This window comes from Ambystoma mexicanum, chromosome 3p (assembly GCF_040938575.1).
Source record: "Ambystoma mexicanum isolate Mex_15411 chromosome 3p, UKY_AmexF1_1, whole genome shotgun sequence".
Classification (NCBI taxonomy): Eukaryota; Metazoa; Chordata; class Amphibia; order Caudata; family Ambystomatidae; genus Ambystoma; species Ambystoma mexicanum.
Window position 1 is genome coordinate 270,145,188 of NC_090925.1, and position 16,440 is coordinate 270,161,627.

Here is a 16,440-nt window from a genome sequence, read left to right on the forward strand (position 1 = left end):
CAGTTATCCTGCATTCGCATACTTTAGATTAACTTGCACAGGACTGTAAGGAATTGGTCTTGTGTGTATTTTGAGGGGCCTTGGCATGTTTTGTCTATTGTTTCCGTCCCTGTGTGTTGGATTGCTTCATCTTATTAAATACAGGTTTTGTAAAAGTACAAAAAAGAACAAACAGTACATGACCAAGATTCACATGTCTCTAAACTCGGTCTATTGAACAGGAACTCGATCATCAGCTCCCTTGTCCTTCACCACTGGAACAAGCCCCCTAGAAGCTTACCCTGTAATCTTAAACGTGCCATTGTCACTCATCTGCTGAAGAAACACACTGCATAGCCCGGCACACTAACCAACCGCCACCACAGATACATCTCATGCCTTCTTTGTGGGACTTGCTTCTCCAGACAATGGTCACAAGGACGTCTGATTGGTGTACCAGGGATTCTCCGCCAACTTCCAGTCTGGCCTTTGACCCCACACACAAGGCTCCGCCCTCTGGAACTCTCCAGACACATTGCAAGCTCGAAGATGGTTTCTGAGTGTGCGCAAAGGGTTTCAAACCCATCTGCTCCTTCTTACCTACTTTCCAGCATTGCCATCGTCACCTCAATGGCAGGCAGCTTGCAGGCAGCTTGCAGATGTGGGCTGCAGGAACTGGCCCCACTTTTACCCGAAAGTTCTTCGAAGCAGCTGCAAAGAGGCAAATGCATCGTGCAAAACACATACACATGTCAATAAATCAGCAGAGGCAGGAGCATAGTTGTATTTAATGCTGTTTTTTATTTTTATTTAGCTTTTTGTATCTCTGACGTAGAACACACAAGACACAAAACAATGCCCGTGCAACTGGGGCAAGCCACGCAATAGCCCTCCGCCTTGTATGTTTGCACACTAAGACGGTTCATGTCCGGGGCACAGTATTTGGGTCTTTTACACAGGCCACATGTGGGCACATTTAGAGCATGGGTGTGTGTGAGTGTGTTTGTGTCACAAGGGATGCCACAGAATCACTGAACAATAAACGGCATGTCACGTACCTTCAAATGGACCCTCCTCCCCCCAAATGAAGGCAATAACATGACGTAGACCGGGGATACAGCAGGAGTGTAGACAGTGCCCTGTCATGCTGTGTGCACACACACATTAAACAGGGGATGAGCACATCTGTTTACAGTAGCCTAATCGGATGATGGTTGGCCTTTGAGCAGGCAGGCAGAACTAAAGCATGACATTGACAGGCGGGCAAACGTCACTTCCGAATCCACAATGCACACAGTGTGATTTAGACATGCAGGGGATGGAGAGCAGCGTGCCAGGCAAAGGGATGCTTCCGGTCTGAGTGTGGGCTGATGTGGCACATGGCCGCTGGGCCCTCATACCTTCATTGGAATGGACACAGGTCTTGTTATGTAATTTCTGCTTGCAGATGTCAAAAGTAACATATCATCAATCTAGTCATTCCAAACTTAATGTGCTTTCTCTGAAAGACTGTAAGTGCTGTACAAGCAACCAGCATAACATAACACCATGTGGTCTCCAGTCCCCTTTGCTTCCTCTGTTTCTCCTTGCTACTCATCTCCCCCTCTTTCTCCTAACTTTAACATCAAGGCTTTGAATCTTCTCCAGGGTAGCATAAGCACTGCACAGGCAAATAATGAGCTTGCCTCTTCCCTCTCTCGCTTTCTTCTCCTGCTGCCACTCTGATCTTTACAAGCTTTCAAGCTACTTAAGATTTCTGTAAGCACTATCATGTAACCAACATAGCATAGCGTATTTGAAGCCTCCATATTAGAAATTCCAGTTCACGAGGAATGGTTTCTACGAGACCTAGTTACAGCATAAGTGTTTTTGGACATAGGACCACAAACGGACAGGAGAATACAAATGGAAAGTCTACTACTTAAATAAAAATATTGACTTAACCCATAAGAAATCATTAGACATCAATAGCCAGTTCCAACATGCAACCACAGCCAACAACATATTTATCCATAGTGGTTCAGTACATGTCGAAATAGCCATAGGTCATCGATGGATCCAGAAGAGACCATTTGCTACAGTTTAACTAACATTTCCACCAAGTCTCTGATTTGTGTGTGGTAGAATGCATATGAGTAAGAAAGACCTCTTGACAAATTGGCACCTTTGCCTCTATGCTCGTGCTCTCCATAGACCGGAGTGCCTGGGGAAGCCAGTATGGCATGTGTCAGGCTTCTCTGCGGGACCAGGCTTCTTGGAAACTCTTCCAATCTCCCCACATCCCAGTTTAACTAGGTGCCTTTTTCCATACTCTGTGATGATGCAATTCAATGTCTATGATGTCTTCAGAGCCTCAACTGCATAACTCCTTCATCAAAATCAAAATGGACGTCCCTATGGGGCACGTGAGAGGCAGTATTTGAAAGTCTCTCGGTAACTCACTTTGGCAAGTGTTGATGTAGGCTAAGCATTCATCTCCCGGGAGGAATTTGCCGGGCTTAACTTGCCAATCACAAAGCACAGGGCCTAGTTGTGAGAACTGTTTCATTCTCACCTAAATCCGGTCAGTTTAAAAGATCGGCAGACGTAAATGCCTCCAGCTGAAGGGAAGGCCTGACAATTTGTGAAGATAATGGCTTTCCTTTCAAGGGCCTCAAGCAATGATGAGGGGCATTTTTAGACGCATACGTAACTTTTGAGCAGCAGTCCGAAATTACTGTTCACCTGTACGCCATGAGCTGCCCAAAAAGTCAAGATGGTGCTGACAATACTGCACCATTAAGACTGTGTAAGGATCACACTTCGCAAGTCAAGGCAAGCACAACGTGTCTACCCATTTCTGCCACTAGTGGCTATGTGTGAATTACTTTAAGGAGTGCAGTTTTTTAAGGGGCGAAATGGGGCAACCACAGCCTTCAATCCCACAACATGCACCTCTCCCTTAATATGTCAGCCCTTTCTTCTCTCCCATCCAGCTTTGTGCAACATGTTATTTCTCTGTAACTTTGGATACAAATATATGTTATTAACATTATCATCATTTCGATTTGGCGTTCCGACGCGCTTGAATATGGGTACATAAGAATAATGCTATGTCGTTGGTAACACCCACGGGTTTGAAGGCTACATCCACAATGCGGTTGTCCAGGGTTGGCCAGTTGTCTGCAATGTTTTAGTCTACTGGCAAAGAGCAAGAAAAGCATTGGACACGTGCCTTACCCAGTGGCTAGGTGACCAGGTACGTGTTGGTAAATTTAGGGTCGCTGGCAAACCTGGACGCTGGCAAAAGGATCAAGCCGCAACCACACATTTGAACTATAGGGGTGCTGAACGATTCACATGGCACAAGGCTGCTGATGGTAGATGTAAGTGTTTGTATCTACCCTCGGGTGCATGTAGAGCTGTGCACAAAGGTTACAGTGTCTCTTCTCTGGTGGGGGCGGGGGCGTTGAGATTAACGAAGTAGAACAGCCCTCTATGGTCTCACTTGGGATGCACATTTCTTGGCAGTGTCTCATACAAGAGGCAATAGTCTGCATTTCCTGCCTAACGCACTATTCTGTGCCAGAGAGGGATCTGCGGTCTAGCCAGTGAGAAGTCATGCCGGCCGATTAAGGTAGGTGTGCGCTGTGGGGCCACTCTTTGCTTCTCAGTACGGTGTCTCGCGGGTTATCTGGCTGGAGAAAGTGTGGATGGTGCTGGATATGCTGTTGGACTTCCTGGTGAAGGTTGGACGCTTCTTCTTCTTTCTCCAGGGCAGGCATAAAAAACTGAGCGTCGATACGAAGATCTGGCGGAAATTGGCCGAGACGAGGTTGTAGAGGATGGGGTTGATAGTGGAGCTGACGTAGAAGAGCACGTTGGTCAGCATGTAGAAGTAGTGGTAGAAGTCATAAAGGAAACTAGAGAAAGAAAGAAAGGACACAAATTATGAGTGACTTTGGAAGCCATATTGTGACTCAATTAAGACATAGTTATGGAGAAGTGTCAACTGATGTGACAATGTTATAAGATTATCATAGGTAGATTTCCACAGGTGCATTCCTAGGAAATGGGGCGAATAGGAACACAATTTCTAAATATAACGTTTTTCATATATTTGATTTGGAAGTTAATTGGAATCCCTTTGAACTTTTTGGATTTCTAGCTCTAAAATAAGCCCTTTAACCACACTGTGTATCACAAATCTGGCATGTCTCGGGAGGATAGCTCAGGGGCAACGCGCTCGCTTTGGAAGCAAGACGATGCGCAGCTCCACAGATTCCATCCCCGTGTCCACGCTTAGAATCCTCTGGATATTAAGCGCGTTATAAATAACCTATCCTATCATATCATTAGCCCCTGTTTTGTTTCATTACTGACATAGACCTTTGCGCTTTGGGTTATTGTATGGCCTGCAGGAGCCTTCCTTACTCTATGCAGAAGTATGGCGGCCCTGGCAGTGTGTTCTGGCTTGGATCCCCTATCTGGCTTGGATCTATCTGCATTCCCTTTCTATCTGGGCAATCCTTCCTTTCTCTGCATCCTGGTGTTTGATCGTCATCTACTCTATAGGCCCTCATTATAAGTCTCCCAGTATCCCACTGGTAATTCCGGCTGGATATCGGAAACTGCTCTCACCGTCTCTGCCACTGATATTCCAGTATCACTGGGATTTTACGGTGGCAGAGACATGTTAAGCACCCATTCCATGGAGTGAAATGGGATTGCCGGCAGTGATTCTGGCATTTCTCTGCCAGTAGTGGACTGCTCTCCCGGCAGGTCAGATCTCCCGGTAGATCAGAGCCTCCACTGGCAAACTCAAGTTTCCCTGGTCTGGTAGAAATGCCAGTGCTGGTATTACCAGCAATTTTCCATCATGTTTACCGGACGGAGACACTCACAATGAGTCCCATAAAATTGGGACCTTTATTTCCCTTGGCCAGTCTCACCAGATACCACCAACTTAAAAATATACATGAGAAACACTGACACTACGTCCTTTTTGCAGCCGATAATGTATCAAAGGTCATATAGAGGACAACGCATCACTCTTCAAAAGCACTCCAGGTATGCAGAACCCCTGTCATCCACTGAGACACATCAATGTAAAGGAGATTAAGCAGTAAAATACATGCAGGACACCTGCCACATAATGAAACATAACACAGGAGAAACAGCTACGAATCTACTCCACATCTGAAAGCAATCACAGGTGAAGGCATCAGATGTAGCAACACAACTCCTTCATACGAAGAGCACAGCATCACAAAACATACAAAGATAACAAGTCATTTCCCAGCAATTCAAACCCCAAACGACAGAAGGCACTGCTCAGGTGTGGCCCTCCACCGTCACACACTCACCACCGCATTATCTGCAATCCGATGACAAGATACCAGCCACAAACTAACCACCTCTGTGAACCACATTGGATTCAGCTCTGATAACGCACACATCAACACATATGGCCGCCAGCATGCATGAGTGCGCTACACACACCTGAGAACCCACTCTCACGTAACCAATACAGTGGCAAAGGGTATACACATGGCAACCTACCACTCCACATCAAATCTAAACACACATTACACATCCATTGCTTCTTAAAAACATACGTAATCAGATGAAACGAGTGACAGCCTCACAATAATGGGCAGTAAGTGGTGTCCCACTTCCAGTTTTGGAGCACCACTCTTTTACTACAAACACAGCAGCCCTGGAGGTCCCTATTTGTGACAAAGGGCTATAACGAAGCAGGCACTCACTGGTGAGCACCAGTCAGTGTGATTCGCTGGGAGGAGACTTATTCAGAAACCCCAATAGCACTAAAGTGTGCATGGCAGGGCTCTGAATCTCAGACTTACTATTGCTGTGTAAGATGCCTGGGGATGTTATGTAAAAAAAGTTTTAGCGTGCATAAGGTTGCAAAAGTATTCATGCTGGTGTGTGAGGATGCAAAAAGACAGGTCTGTACTTTTGGGAACTTACTGGTACCCCTGGTAACTCCCTTGTCATTGGTTACAGCTGTTATTGCAGCACCTGAAACAGAAGTCATTGGCGGTAATTCTGCAAAATTGCTGTATTTTGTCGGTAAGGTGATGGAATTACCTCCAGCATTTTGTGGCAGATTTTTCCTCCACTTTATCTCCAAACCCATAGTTCGGTGGTGTGGTAATTCACCGGTAAATACCATCGTTTTTGGCCACACTGCCAAGCGTATTATGAGGCCCAAGGTGTAAAAACACCTCTTTGTACCGTCATAATGTCAGCAGCTGTTGCCGGTGCAATCCCGGTGAGTAAGATGAACCGTCAGTGTGGGTGGGGGGTTGGGGGAATCACATGCCAAGTGTATCCAATATATGGTGATTGTGCGGACGGGTTGCGTTATCTGTGGCTGGTCTTGGAATATGTTGCCTTTACCTTGAATATGAAGAAAGAACTGGTATCAGATGGCAGTACTTTGGCATCTGAGATTATGCCTGACAAATGATGGCAGAAACTGACAAGCAGTGGCTGTACGAGACATTAGCCAGCATTACGGGCCATTGCTGGTCATTGGAGGCTGCACTTGGCCATGATGGCCGCAATTGGCCATACAACGCTTGCGCTGTATACCATACCAGTTGGGACCACCCTTAGGGAAATGAGGGGCATGCATAAGATGCCCCTCCCTCTTCACTGTCACCACTGTGTAGAATGTGTCTATTTGGCGGGCTGGCTTGGAGAATCAGAGAGAGACAAAGAGACTGAGAGGGACAGTTAGAGATAGTGAATGAGTGGCAGTTTAGCAGTGTAAAAATGAGAGCTGTTTCCAGAGGCCAGTGGGAAGAGCTTGCAGTAATGCAAAGAGTAAGCGAAGAATAGGGGAATGGGTGCAGGTAGGGTAAGAAAGAGGGGCATTGACAAAGATATAAGCCTCATTATGTGTTGGCAAGTCCGGAAATAAAGTGCAGGTAGCAACATATGCCAGCACCTTTCTGGACCGGCCAACTTCAAGTCTGCTGGTAGGTGCTCTGAGCTACCAGCAGGCCTGACCTGCCATCCGATCATGCCCCTACGGCAGATAAATGCAGAATCACTGGCACCGTTACTAATGGTGCCGGTGATTCAGGCAACCCCATCCCATGGAAGCCTATCGGACTCCACGAAATAGGGAGTTACCGGCATCTCCACCGCCCATAATATCCCTTTAATACCAGGAATAGGGTGGCTGAGATGGTAGAGTAATGTGTTTTGGCTAATGGTATGTGGTTGCCAATTTGAGAGGCGGGCCCTTGCCATTAAGTCCGGTGCCATGTCGGATGTCAAGTCATAACCCTGATGCCCTTTCCACTGTCATTGTTTGGGGGCTGCTGATCCGTGTAATGCTACACCTTGCAGAGCAAACTCGTTTGGATAGGGACGTGGATGTGGCTGGAAGAGAGAAGATGTTGTGGTGGAGATGGGGGAGGGACTCCCCCATCCACTACACACTTCATGATGCCACTGGAAAAGCCATGTTTTTAGGTACGTTCTGAAGGAGAGGTAGTGTTTGTTGTGTAGTGGAAGGAGTTCCAGATGGAGGGTCCTTGGATAGAGAAGGTGAATCCTCCTAATCTGGTGAAGTTGTGGGGGGGTATTACACGAAGAAGTGCCAAGCCTGATCAGAGAGATCCCGTTGGATAGTAGCGGGTGATCTTGTCCTGGAGGAACGCTGGTCCAGTGTGGTGGAGGGTGCAGTGATTGATGCATATGGCTCTAAACATGGCTCGTCGGCTGATAGGGAGCCACTGCACTATTCTGGTGGGGTGGTAATAAGTTCTCTAGGTAGTAGTGCGAGGAGGAGTCTGGCTGCAGAGTTTTGAATTTGATGGAGTTTCCTGAGCTGTTGTGCTGTGATGCCTTGATAGAGGGAGTTGGTATAGTCTAGGTGGGAGAGTATAATGGCAAATATTGCAGATAGTCTATGAGGGTAAGATAGGAAAGGGAAGAGGTTCCCCAGGATGTGTAGGAATAGGTTGCATGTTCTGGACACAGCATTGATGTGTTGTGCGAGGGATAGCTCTGAGTCTATTGTGCATCCCAGATTCGCTTCATGCAGGGGTCTGAAGCCATATTGGGCTGGGACGAGGAGCATGTTGGCTTCCGAGAAAAGTCAGAGTTGCTTGTAAGCCGCACGGTCAAGGAGTTTGGCAATGAAGCAGGTGTTGCAGATAGGTCTGTAGTTTGAAGGGATGAGAGGGTTGAGAGAGTTTTTTTTTAAAAGGGGCTTGAAATGTGAGGTTTTGAAGGCTTTCGGTAAGATACCAGATGAGAGAGTTGTTCATAAAGGCCCGAATTGCATTGCCAGTACATATTATAGTAGGGATTTTTTAAAGAAGTGTAGCGGGACAGGGAACTCCAGGGGAGAACAACGGCCCGCTTAGCGCAAGGAGTTTGTGGAAGATAGATGCGAATAACGAGAGAGAGGAGTGGATGAGTGGGCCATGGAGGGATAGCACAGAAGGAAGAGGGGGTGACCAGAGCTAGTTTGGAGAGGATTAAGCTGTGTCTTTCCATAGTGATGTTTTGAAAATGGTTGGATACTGTGTCACAAAAAGCTTGGGAATGTGGTGAGTGAGGGTCCGAGCAACTCGGGATCTTAAATTCAGTGATGATTTTGTGGAGTTCACTGCTCTGGTTTTTGGAGTTAGAAATCCAGTTACCATAGACGTTTTCTTCAGCTTTTCTTGTTTTGGTCATGTAGGCCCTATTTATTTGTGCACTAGCGATTTTGATTTGTGGAGTGGGGTTAGCCCTCCAGGTTCGCTTTAGGCGATGCTTCCTGATTTTAAGGCATTTGAGTGAGGGTGTGAACAACATCGGACTTGGACCTGATCTCTGGGAGGTGTGTCTAGTCAGTGTGAGGGGGATCAGGGCATTGGTGAAGCAAGGATTGAAAAGGTTGATGGACGGGTAGCCACACTGTGATGGGAGAACTGGAAGGGAATTTAGGAGGGAGTTGGTCAGATCAGGGTTTATTTCAGTTGGGTAGAGTGGGGTGGGGGCCAGAGGTAGGGATGGTGGGGCGGGATGGGAGAAGGGGGAACGAGGGAGAAGACTATACCGTAGTCTTCTGTCCAGATTAGTGGGCAGGCGGGAAGATAGATGTCAGTTAGCGAGCAGTTCATAGGGTTGGTTGGGACATCAAACCAGATGTCAAAATCTCCTTTTATAGTGAGGGAAGGATGTAAGATTAAGGTGGTTGATTAGAGTCACCAAGGGAATCAGCTAAGTGCCTTGTATTGCCCGGAAGCCTATAGATGTGTAGGAGACTGTGGGTGAGGGAGGAAGGGAGGCAGATCTTTACTAGTAATAATTCATAATCAGGGTTACCTGGTAGATGCTCTGTGGATATGACTAAGAGGTGTTGTTTGTGGAGGAAGGGTAGTCCTCCTGCTCTGCTGGGCCTATTTTGTATCATCACGGAGTAGTCCGGGGGGAAATCCTCATGTGCAATGGTTTCATAGTCGTTGGTGAACCATGTTTCTGTGATGAAAAGGATGTCAGGATTTTCGTTTGAGATAAGGTTGAAGATGTATTTGTTTTTTTTTATGACCGATCTGGCATTAAAGAGTGTGCAGGAAAGTGGGTGTGGCTTTTGGTGAGGGGTCTGATAGGGGATGGCAGGGAGGTTTGTGTGGGGAGTGGGAGGGAAGAGTGATTGGGAGGGAGCATGGCCTGAGGGGATCAGAGAGGTGAACAGTTGTGGTGCGGTAGGTGGGGAGGTAGGGAAGTGGTTGGTGGCAAGTTGGTGTTTCCTTGGGGCAAGGAGTATGTGGGCTGTTGGTAGGGAAGGGGGTTTTAGCGAGGAGGTGAAGAGAGCCATGACTGGGTTAGGAGTGGGAGGAGAGGGTTGGGAGGAGTAAATGGGTGGTGCAGGGTGCGATCCTTGGTGGAGCTGAGGAGGACTGAGCGTGTGAAGTCCTCTGGTGGATGATGCTCATCCCCCTAATTTGGGGGTAAGGATGTGTGTGAGTGAGAGTGAGAGGAGAAGTTGAGCGAGGTGCGCTAGCCAGGGTGGCCTGTGGTGCACTTAGGGAGATGAAACACTAGATGGGGTACTGGGAGTTGGTGTAGGTGGAAGAGGGTTGACATGGGAGGACAGGGGCTGGGGTGAGGTGGGGTGTCTGGGAGAGTGTGGGAGGAGAGGATTTGTGAGAGCAGGGGCTGTCTGGTGGTAGCTGGTGTTGATGTTCAGGGCAGAAGAACGTCAGCATGCCTCTCTGTTTCTGGGTGTGTGAGGGACACAGGGGGAATGGGTTTTGGTGGATGTGAGTCGAGGGTGGGGGGTGGATGCAGGATGGGAGAGGAGGCCAGTATGGTTGCAAGGGAGGTGGGAGTGGGTGAAGGAGGATTGGTGGGCAGTGGACAGGGGGTGCGGTCCAGGGCCATAAAGCACCAGCGTGCTGCTCTGATCTGGGAGGTCTGGTGGACAGAGGAGAGGTGGGATTTGGAGGATGAGAGGTGGGGTGGGAGAGGAGCACAGGAAGCGTGAGGAAGCATGAACGGCTGGTAAAGGTAGGGTGGATGGGAGAAGAAGAGGGTGTGTGAGGGCATTGGATTGTGTAGAGGGAGAGTCAGTGGGGAAATGTGTTGTTGGCTAGGTTATTGGGGTGCTTATCTGGACAGGGTGAGGCATGGTGAGGCACCTAGATTCAACACACACTGTTCGGGGAAGGATTGTCTAGACTAGGAGCATGCAGTGTGGGAAAATGTACTTTGAGTCACACCATATACTGTGAGCGAAAAACACATTGTTTCAACAAACGCTGTGGGTGAAATGCACCTAAATTCAGAGAGACACTCATGATGAAAAACACCTAGATTCAAACAAACACTGTGGAGGAGTGGACCTAGATTTAAACCATGTACTCTGAGGGAAAGGCACCTAATTTCCAACAGACACTGTAGGCGAATAACACCTAAATTTAAAACATGTACTGCGAGCGCCCTCCACTTACTCAATCAGGCTTAATGCAATAATTAGGCTAATTTACAACAATCCGGCTAACAGCAATATTAGGCTAACTTTCACATTCAGGGTAAAAGAAAAATTAGGCTAACTTACACAAACCGGCTAAAAGCAATATTAGGAAAATGTACACAATCAGGCTGAAAGCAATACAAGTCTAACTTACACAATCAGGCTAAATGTGAGTAGATGGGTAATATTTTGTAATATACAGTAATAGCTGTACTCCACACCAACACCACACTTTCCTTGTCTGTTGCTGTAGGGTGTCTGCATCTGGCGTCCCAGGCGACCTGGGCCCACAGGGGTTGGGGACTGCCCCAGGGAACTGCCCTCTGCATTATTCCCTTCTCCGGTTGCCCCCGGCAAGGCTTCCCTAGAAGTGTTGTAGAAGAGGTGTTTCGGGTCACGAGCGAAAGCCTCATGGCCCAATCAGTGATTGGTCGGTGACAGGGGAGGCGGGAGGATGGGGACACGGAAGCGGGGAGCGGGGAAAGGGAACAAGGTGTGAAGAGCGCAACAACAATGAAAAATAAATGAAAAAACAACGAAAATGGTGTCGCTCAGGCTCAAGGGTGCCACTTAGCAACAGAGTGCACGAAGCCCAAGTGTCTGGGGCTGGTCTGATGGTTCTAGTCCCGCGCCGGTCTTATATGCGGCAGATATATTTCTGCCCACGTGGTTCCTTTTGTTTCACATCAGTGGTTGGAAGCTGTGATGCATTTCTCTCCAGCTGGGTCACGCAGCACCAGTCAGAGGCAGACTCGCCTACAGAGAAACCACACTGAATTTGTTTCACCCTATCCCAGATGTCGCAGCCCTTGAGAGGCACTTGCCATTCACACGATTCTCCCAGCTTGCTTCTGTGGCTGTCTGCCTCTGGCATCCCAAACCTAGAGGCCCGTTACTCTAGAGCAATTGCAAGCAGCAGCCTAGGGCATCACCAACAGAGGAGCACCGTGAACCGCCACATCTGGCCCCATTGTAAAGGACCCTTTGCTTGGGGCAGCATACATGATTGCATCGGCCCTGTTTACATTTGGAGGGTGTTCTTTAACGCGACTCTGTTATTGGATATACATACAATTAAAGAAACGTCCAAACTAATTAATGTCTGATTTGAACTACATGGAATGCACAGACTGCCTATCAGGAATTTCAATGTTCTAGATGCATAACTTTGTATGAGCCAGCAGCGCATCCGATTGTGGAACATATACTGTTTCCTTCAGTTGTACAGTGGGTTTGAGGTACCCACTTGTTCCCCTATGGTGCAGCAGCTAGCTTGGTTCGGTCAAATAAGGATTGTTGTTTGAACACATAAGCTCAAGCGCTTCCACTTTACTGGCATACTTCAGTTATACTGTTTCCTACATTTGGAGGATGTGCTTGTTTTGGGTTCATGAGGCCTGGACACGGCAGAAGGACCCCTGAGATGCAAAGGTGAGCCAGCAATTGTGTAGCAGTGCATCCTGATGGAAATTGATTTTTGGAAAAACATTTATTTTATAGCCAGTGAGTCGCAAATGTTGTTTGCTGCTGTGTAGCTCCAAGAAAAGAAAAATGTAATCAACACACTGTGATTAATGATCCCTTTTTAGCATCAGTGGGCCTCAGCAGGAGTTGGGCGGAGAGGTAAAAATGTGGCGGTAACAATTACCGCTGTATTACCACCCTGCCCAACCCCAAGTTTGGGGGAAACTCGGAGCATTCACCTTCAGCTCTGAAGGTGAATGTGCTGACTTTCCGCCCATTTCCTGTTGGCGGTAATTGCGCTGATAATGCCACATTGAGTGGACTTACCCCGTCATCGCAACTTGTGATCCAGCGCTAATAGCACCGGACCAAGTTGCGGTAACGTTAATTGCGTTAGGCGGTATCCCATCAGAATTACCGCTGGGATACCGCCCAACTCCTGATAGAGCCCATAGTTCATATTTCTGTGGGCTATATGCCACATCCAAACAAGGCATCAAGCTGATGCCCTGTTTCTGATGGAAAGTTCTCGTCTTATTCCATGCACTCCCTCATGGTGATTTACCACCTCAGAACACCTGCACATTTCTTATAGCATCCCACCGAACCTCTTCTCTTCTGTGCACCCCCATCTTCTCGAGCCCTGTGTGACAAAATGACTGAATACTTCTTTGCAGGAGTACAGGGATGAATATTGACCAAAGCCCCACACTATTACTAAACAAGCAGTCATCCCAATCATAAAAGTGAAATAGGCACTGCCCAACAGACATCCCTCCTTCTCTGTTTGGGGTAGAGCAGCACAAACACAGCCTATCCTCTTCAGGAGGGTGTGAGCTGGCACAGAAGCAACACAAAAAAGAATAGATCTGCTGTATCAGAACAAACTCATTTCCAACCAATATTCTATATAAATAGGAACTTTTAATTAAACTACATTAACACACCTAATAAAAGAAAATGACTGGTCCACACGTGCAAAGGAAATTGCAAAGAAAGTAGACTTTAAATTAAAAGGGACCTTTGGGCTGTAGACAAGGATTAGCAGGCAAAGATTTCAGCAGCAAAGTGACAAAGTTAATGAATATGTCTTTGAAAAGGTAGAAAAACATGCTTACAAGTCACTAGGGCTCTTTAAGGCAGACTAGTTGGCCCTTATACCCACTTCAAATACTTTTAGTTCTTGTCTTTCAGGGTTCAACAGCATTGAGCTTGGCCTTTCTGTGTTGAACCAGAAGTTTGGACACTTTCGGTGCTGAGCTGTTGTCAAGGGCGGTGAGCGTCGGTGGCGGGTTACAACAATGAAGTGCTGTTCAGCCACAACAATGGCTTGTGAGTTAAAGACAATGTACACAGCAGGCATTGTCGGGTCAGCGCCACTGGAAGGCGTTTCGGGAGCAAAGAAACTGTGACTTGCGAAGAGTACACTTGAATGTCCTAACACAGCATCATGGTGCTACAGACTGGTGTGAGGTTGAAAAAGCTGGTAACCATGACCATGTTGAAAATCTGATTTTCTCTGTTATAAATACTGCATGGTACAAATGCGCATACGCCACTGCGAGGCGAACGTCATATTGGAGACAAACTAACTTTATGCAAATAATGCAAGAACTTCCACTGATAATACCAAGGGCAAATTGTCGGATATTGCTAACTCTAACACTACCCAACAATTGCACACAACTACCACACCAGTACTTTGTTTGTTCCTGATATGCATCTGTTACAACTTATTTGCATCTACTATCCTACTACTCATGATTACCATAATATGATTACCATCCAATAACCACCAGGCTGCTTGCACTAGACTATCCAAGGCGAGCAATTCTAGGAACACCACAGCCTACATTGATATAACCAGCTATGTATGTAGCCCTTCCTGTCAAGCTTAGATGTGCATTTCGCACTATCCCTTGTGTGTTATACTATACCAGTGCAAAGTTGAACTAGTCTATCTGTGTTATACTATACCAGCACAAATATAAATTAGCCTTTCTGTCCACACCTAATTCGCATTATACCCTATGCAGTTCTTGGCATTGCACTGCTTGTCATACCAGTGTTGAAGCTGGAACAACCTACCATTACCTTAACAAGCGCCTGGTACTGGCCCACTGTTATTATATATTGAGTGGCACACTCACAGGTACCTCTGCAACTGAACATTATAGCATATGATGTTGGCCAATACCCTCTACCTTAAGGCTCTCATGACTACTCCACCCTCACCTGCATGCTGGACTACCCAAAATACCTCCCAGAACACCATGACTAGCCACTCCCATCAGGTGACAAGATCTCTCCAGCCTAATGCCCTACCTAATGTGACCATAACAAATGCCTCATGTGACCTATTGCACAGGAACCTCAAGTTACGCTCAATACTTTCCAAACTATATGAACCACTAGCAAAACTTTCGACTAGTAACACTTACTATTCCAAAGATACCCTTACAAAATCGAGTACCACCAATCAAAGTGCCAACCTCAAGACGACTCTGAAACCATCTAAACTTAATATATGTCACATCACCATGACCCATTGCCATAGTAAGACAATGCCTACCTCAACATCAGCCTTACCTACCTACCTATCCAAATAGCCCAGGGGCAACGTGCTCACCTTGGAAGCAAGACAACACGGAGCACCACAGGTACGATCCCTGGGTCCGCGCTTAGAAACCTCTGGGTATTAAGCGTGTTATAAATGACCTATCATATCATATCATATCATATCATATCATATCATATCATATCATATCATATCCACTCAAATGAGCACTTATCAACTCAAGATCTCTAGTAGCACACGCTACAGAAATCGCTGATTTAATAGAATCAGATAACTACGACTTCTTAGCAATCACTGAATCCTGGTTGCACCAGGCAACAGGCCCAGCTCTGATGATCACTGTGCCAGCAGATTATACGATCTTAAGAGAAGATAGAACTAACACTCGTGGTGGGGGTATAGCAATTATAGCTAAATCTACACTAGACATGAGATTAGTAGCTCCAATGCATGTCAGCTCCTGTAAATCCCTCACTGTAAAGTTACCTATCTCAGACTCACAAACAATCACTATACATCTAGTTTACAGGTCTCCGGGCCCCATTGGATCCTTCGAAGAGGACCTATCCATGATACTGTCAGACAACCCAGAAAATGCATCCCAGGTACTACTACTAGGAGACATGAACTTAGGCTATAATGACCCTAATGACAATCAAGCCACAACTATTACAGAACCTGGCTTCCTACAAAATGTTACTCAGCCCACTCATGACAAAGGCAGAACTCTTGACTGGGTGGCTGATTACAATTACAACATCAACATCACTAGCGTTAGCCCCCAAGCTTGGATGGACCATTACCATTACTCCAAAATTAAATATGTACCAAACAACCCCATAGCACCTGCTATGCCAATGAAATATAAAATAACATAACATCAGACAGACTCTTACCTCTTATTCTCCCTACATTAAATTCACTTCCAGACTCACTTGATCCATCTACTTTAGTGCATGAATTTTATAAAGTTGTATCAGAAGCCCTCGGTACCATTGCCCCCTTAAAAATGAGGAGCAGTAAGCCAAGAGCAAATTTAAATGCCTGGTTCACACCCTATCTTAAGACACTGAGAAAAGAAAAACCAAAAAGTGAAGCCATTTGGAGGTTAACACCATCTGAGGCAGAGAAAGCGAACCTCATTAACATCTCAACAAAATACAAAAATGCAATATTACGAGCAAAAAAAGAAAGCTTTGACAACAGTATACTACAGGCTAAATCAGGTACTAAGGAACTTTTCGTTATACTAAAGGAATTAGAAAACCCTATCTCTGCACCCGATAACTGTGTCAAAGACAAGACATGGTGCGCTGACATACAGAAAGCACTCACTGACAAAATTGCCACGCTTCAAGTAAAAATTGCCAAAAAAAACTAAACGTACCAAAATCCACTACCCAACCCAGAAATTAATTGATCCTACCTAAAT

At 46.4% G+C, this 16,440-nt stretch overlaps 1 protein-coding gene across 1 annotated transcript in view; it reads right to left on the reverse strand.

The window, feature by feature from the left end:
* Window positions 1-755: 755 nt before the first annotated feature.
* The window catches only part of NTSR1 (neurotensin receptor 1), a 1,583,963-nt gene continuing 1,568,278 nt past the window's right edge, over window positions 756-16,440 (reverse strand). The window contains exon 4 of the mRNA XM_069650778.1: window positions 756-3,881. Coding sequence (XP_069506879.1) covers window positions 3,629-3,881 — 253 coding nt within the window. The 3' untranslated portion in view covers window positions 756-3,628. The remainder of the gene's footprint in view (window positions 3,882-16,440) is intronic.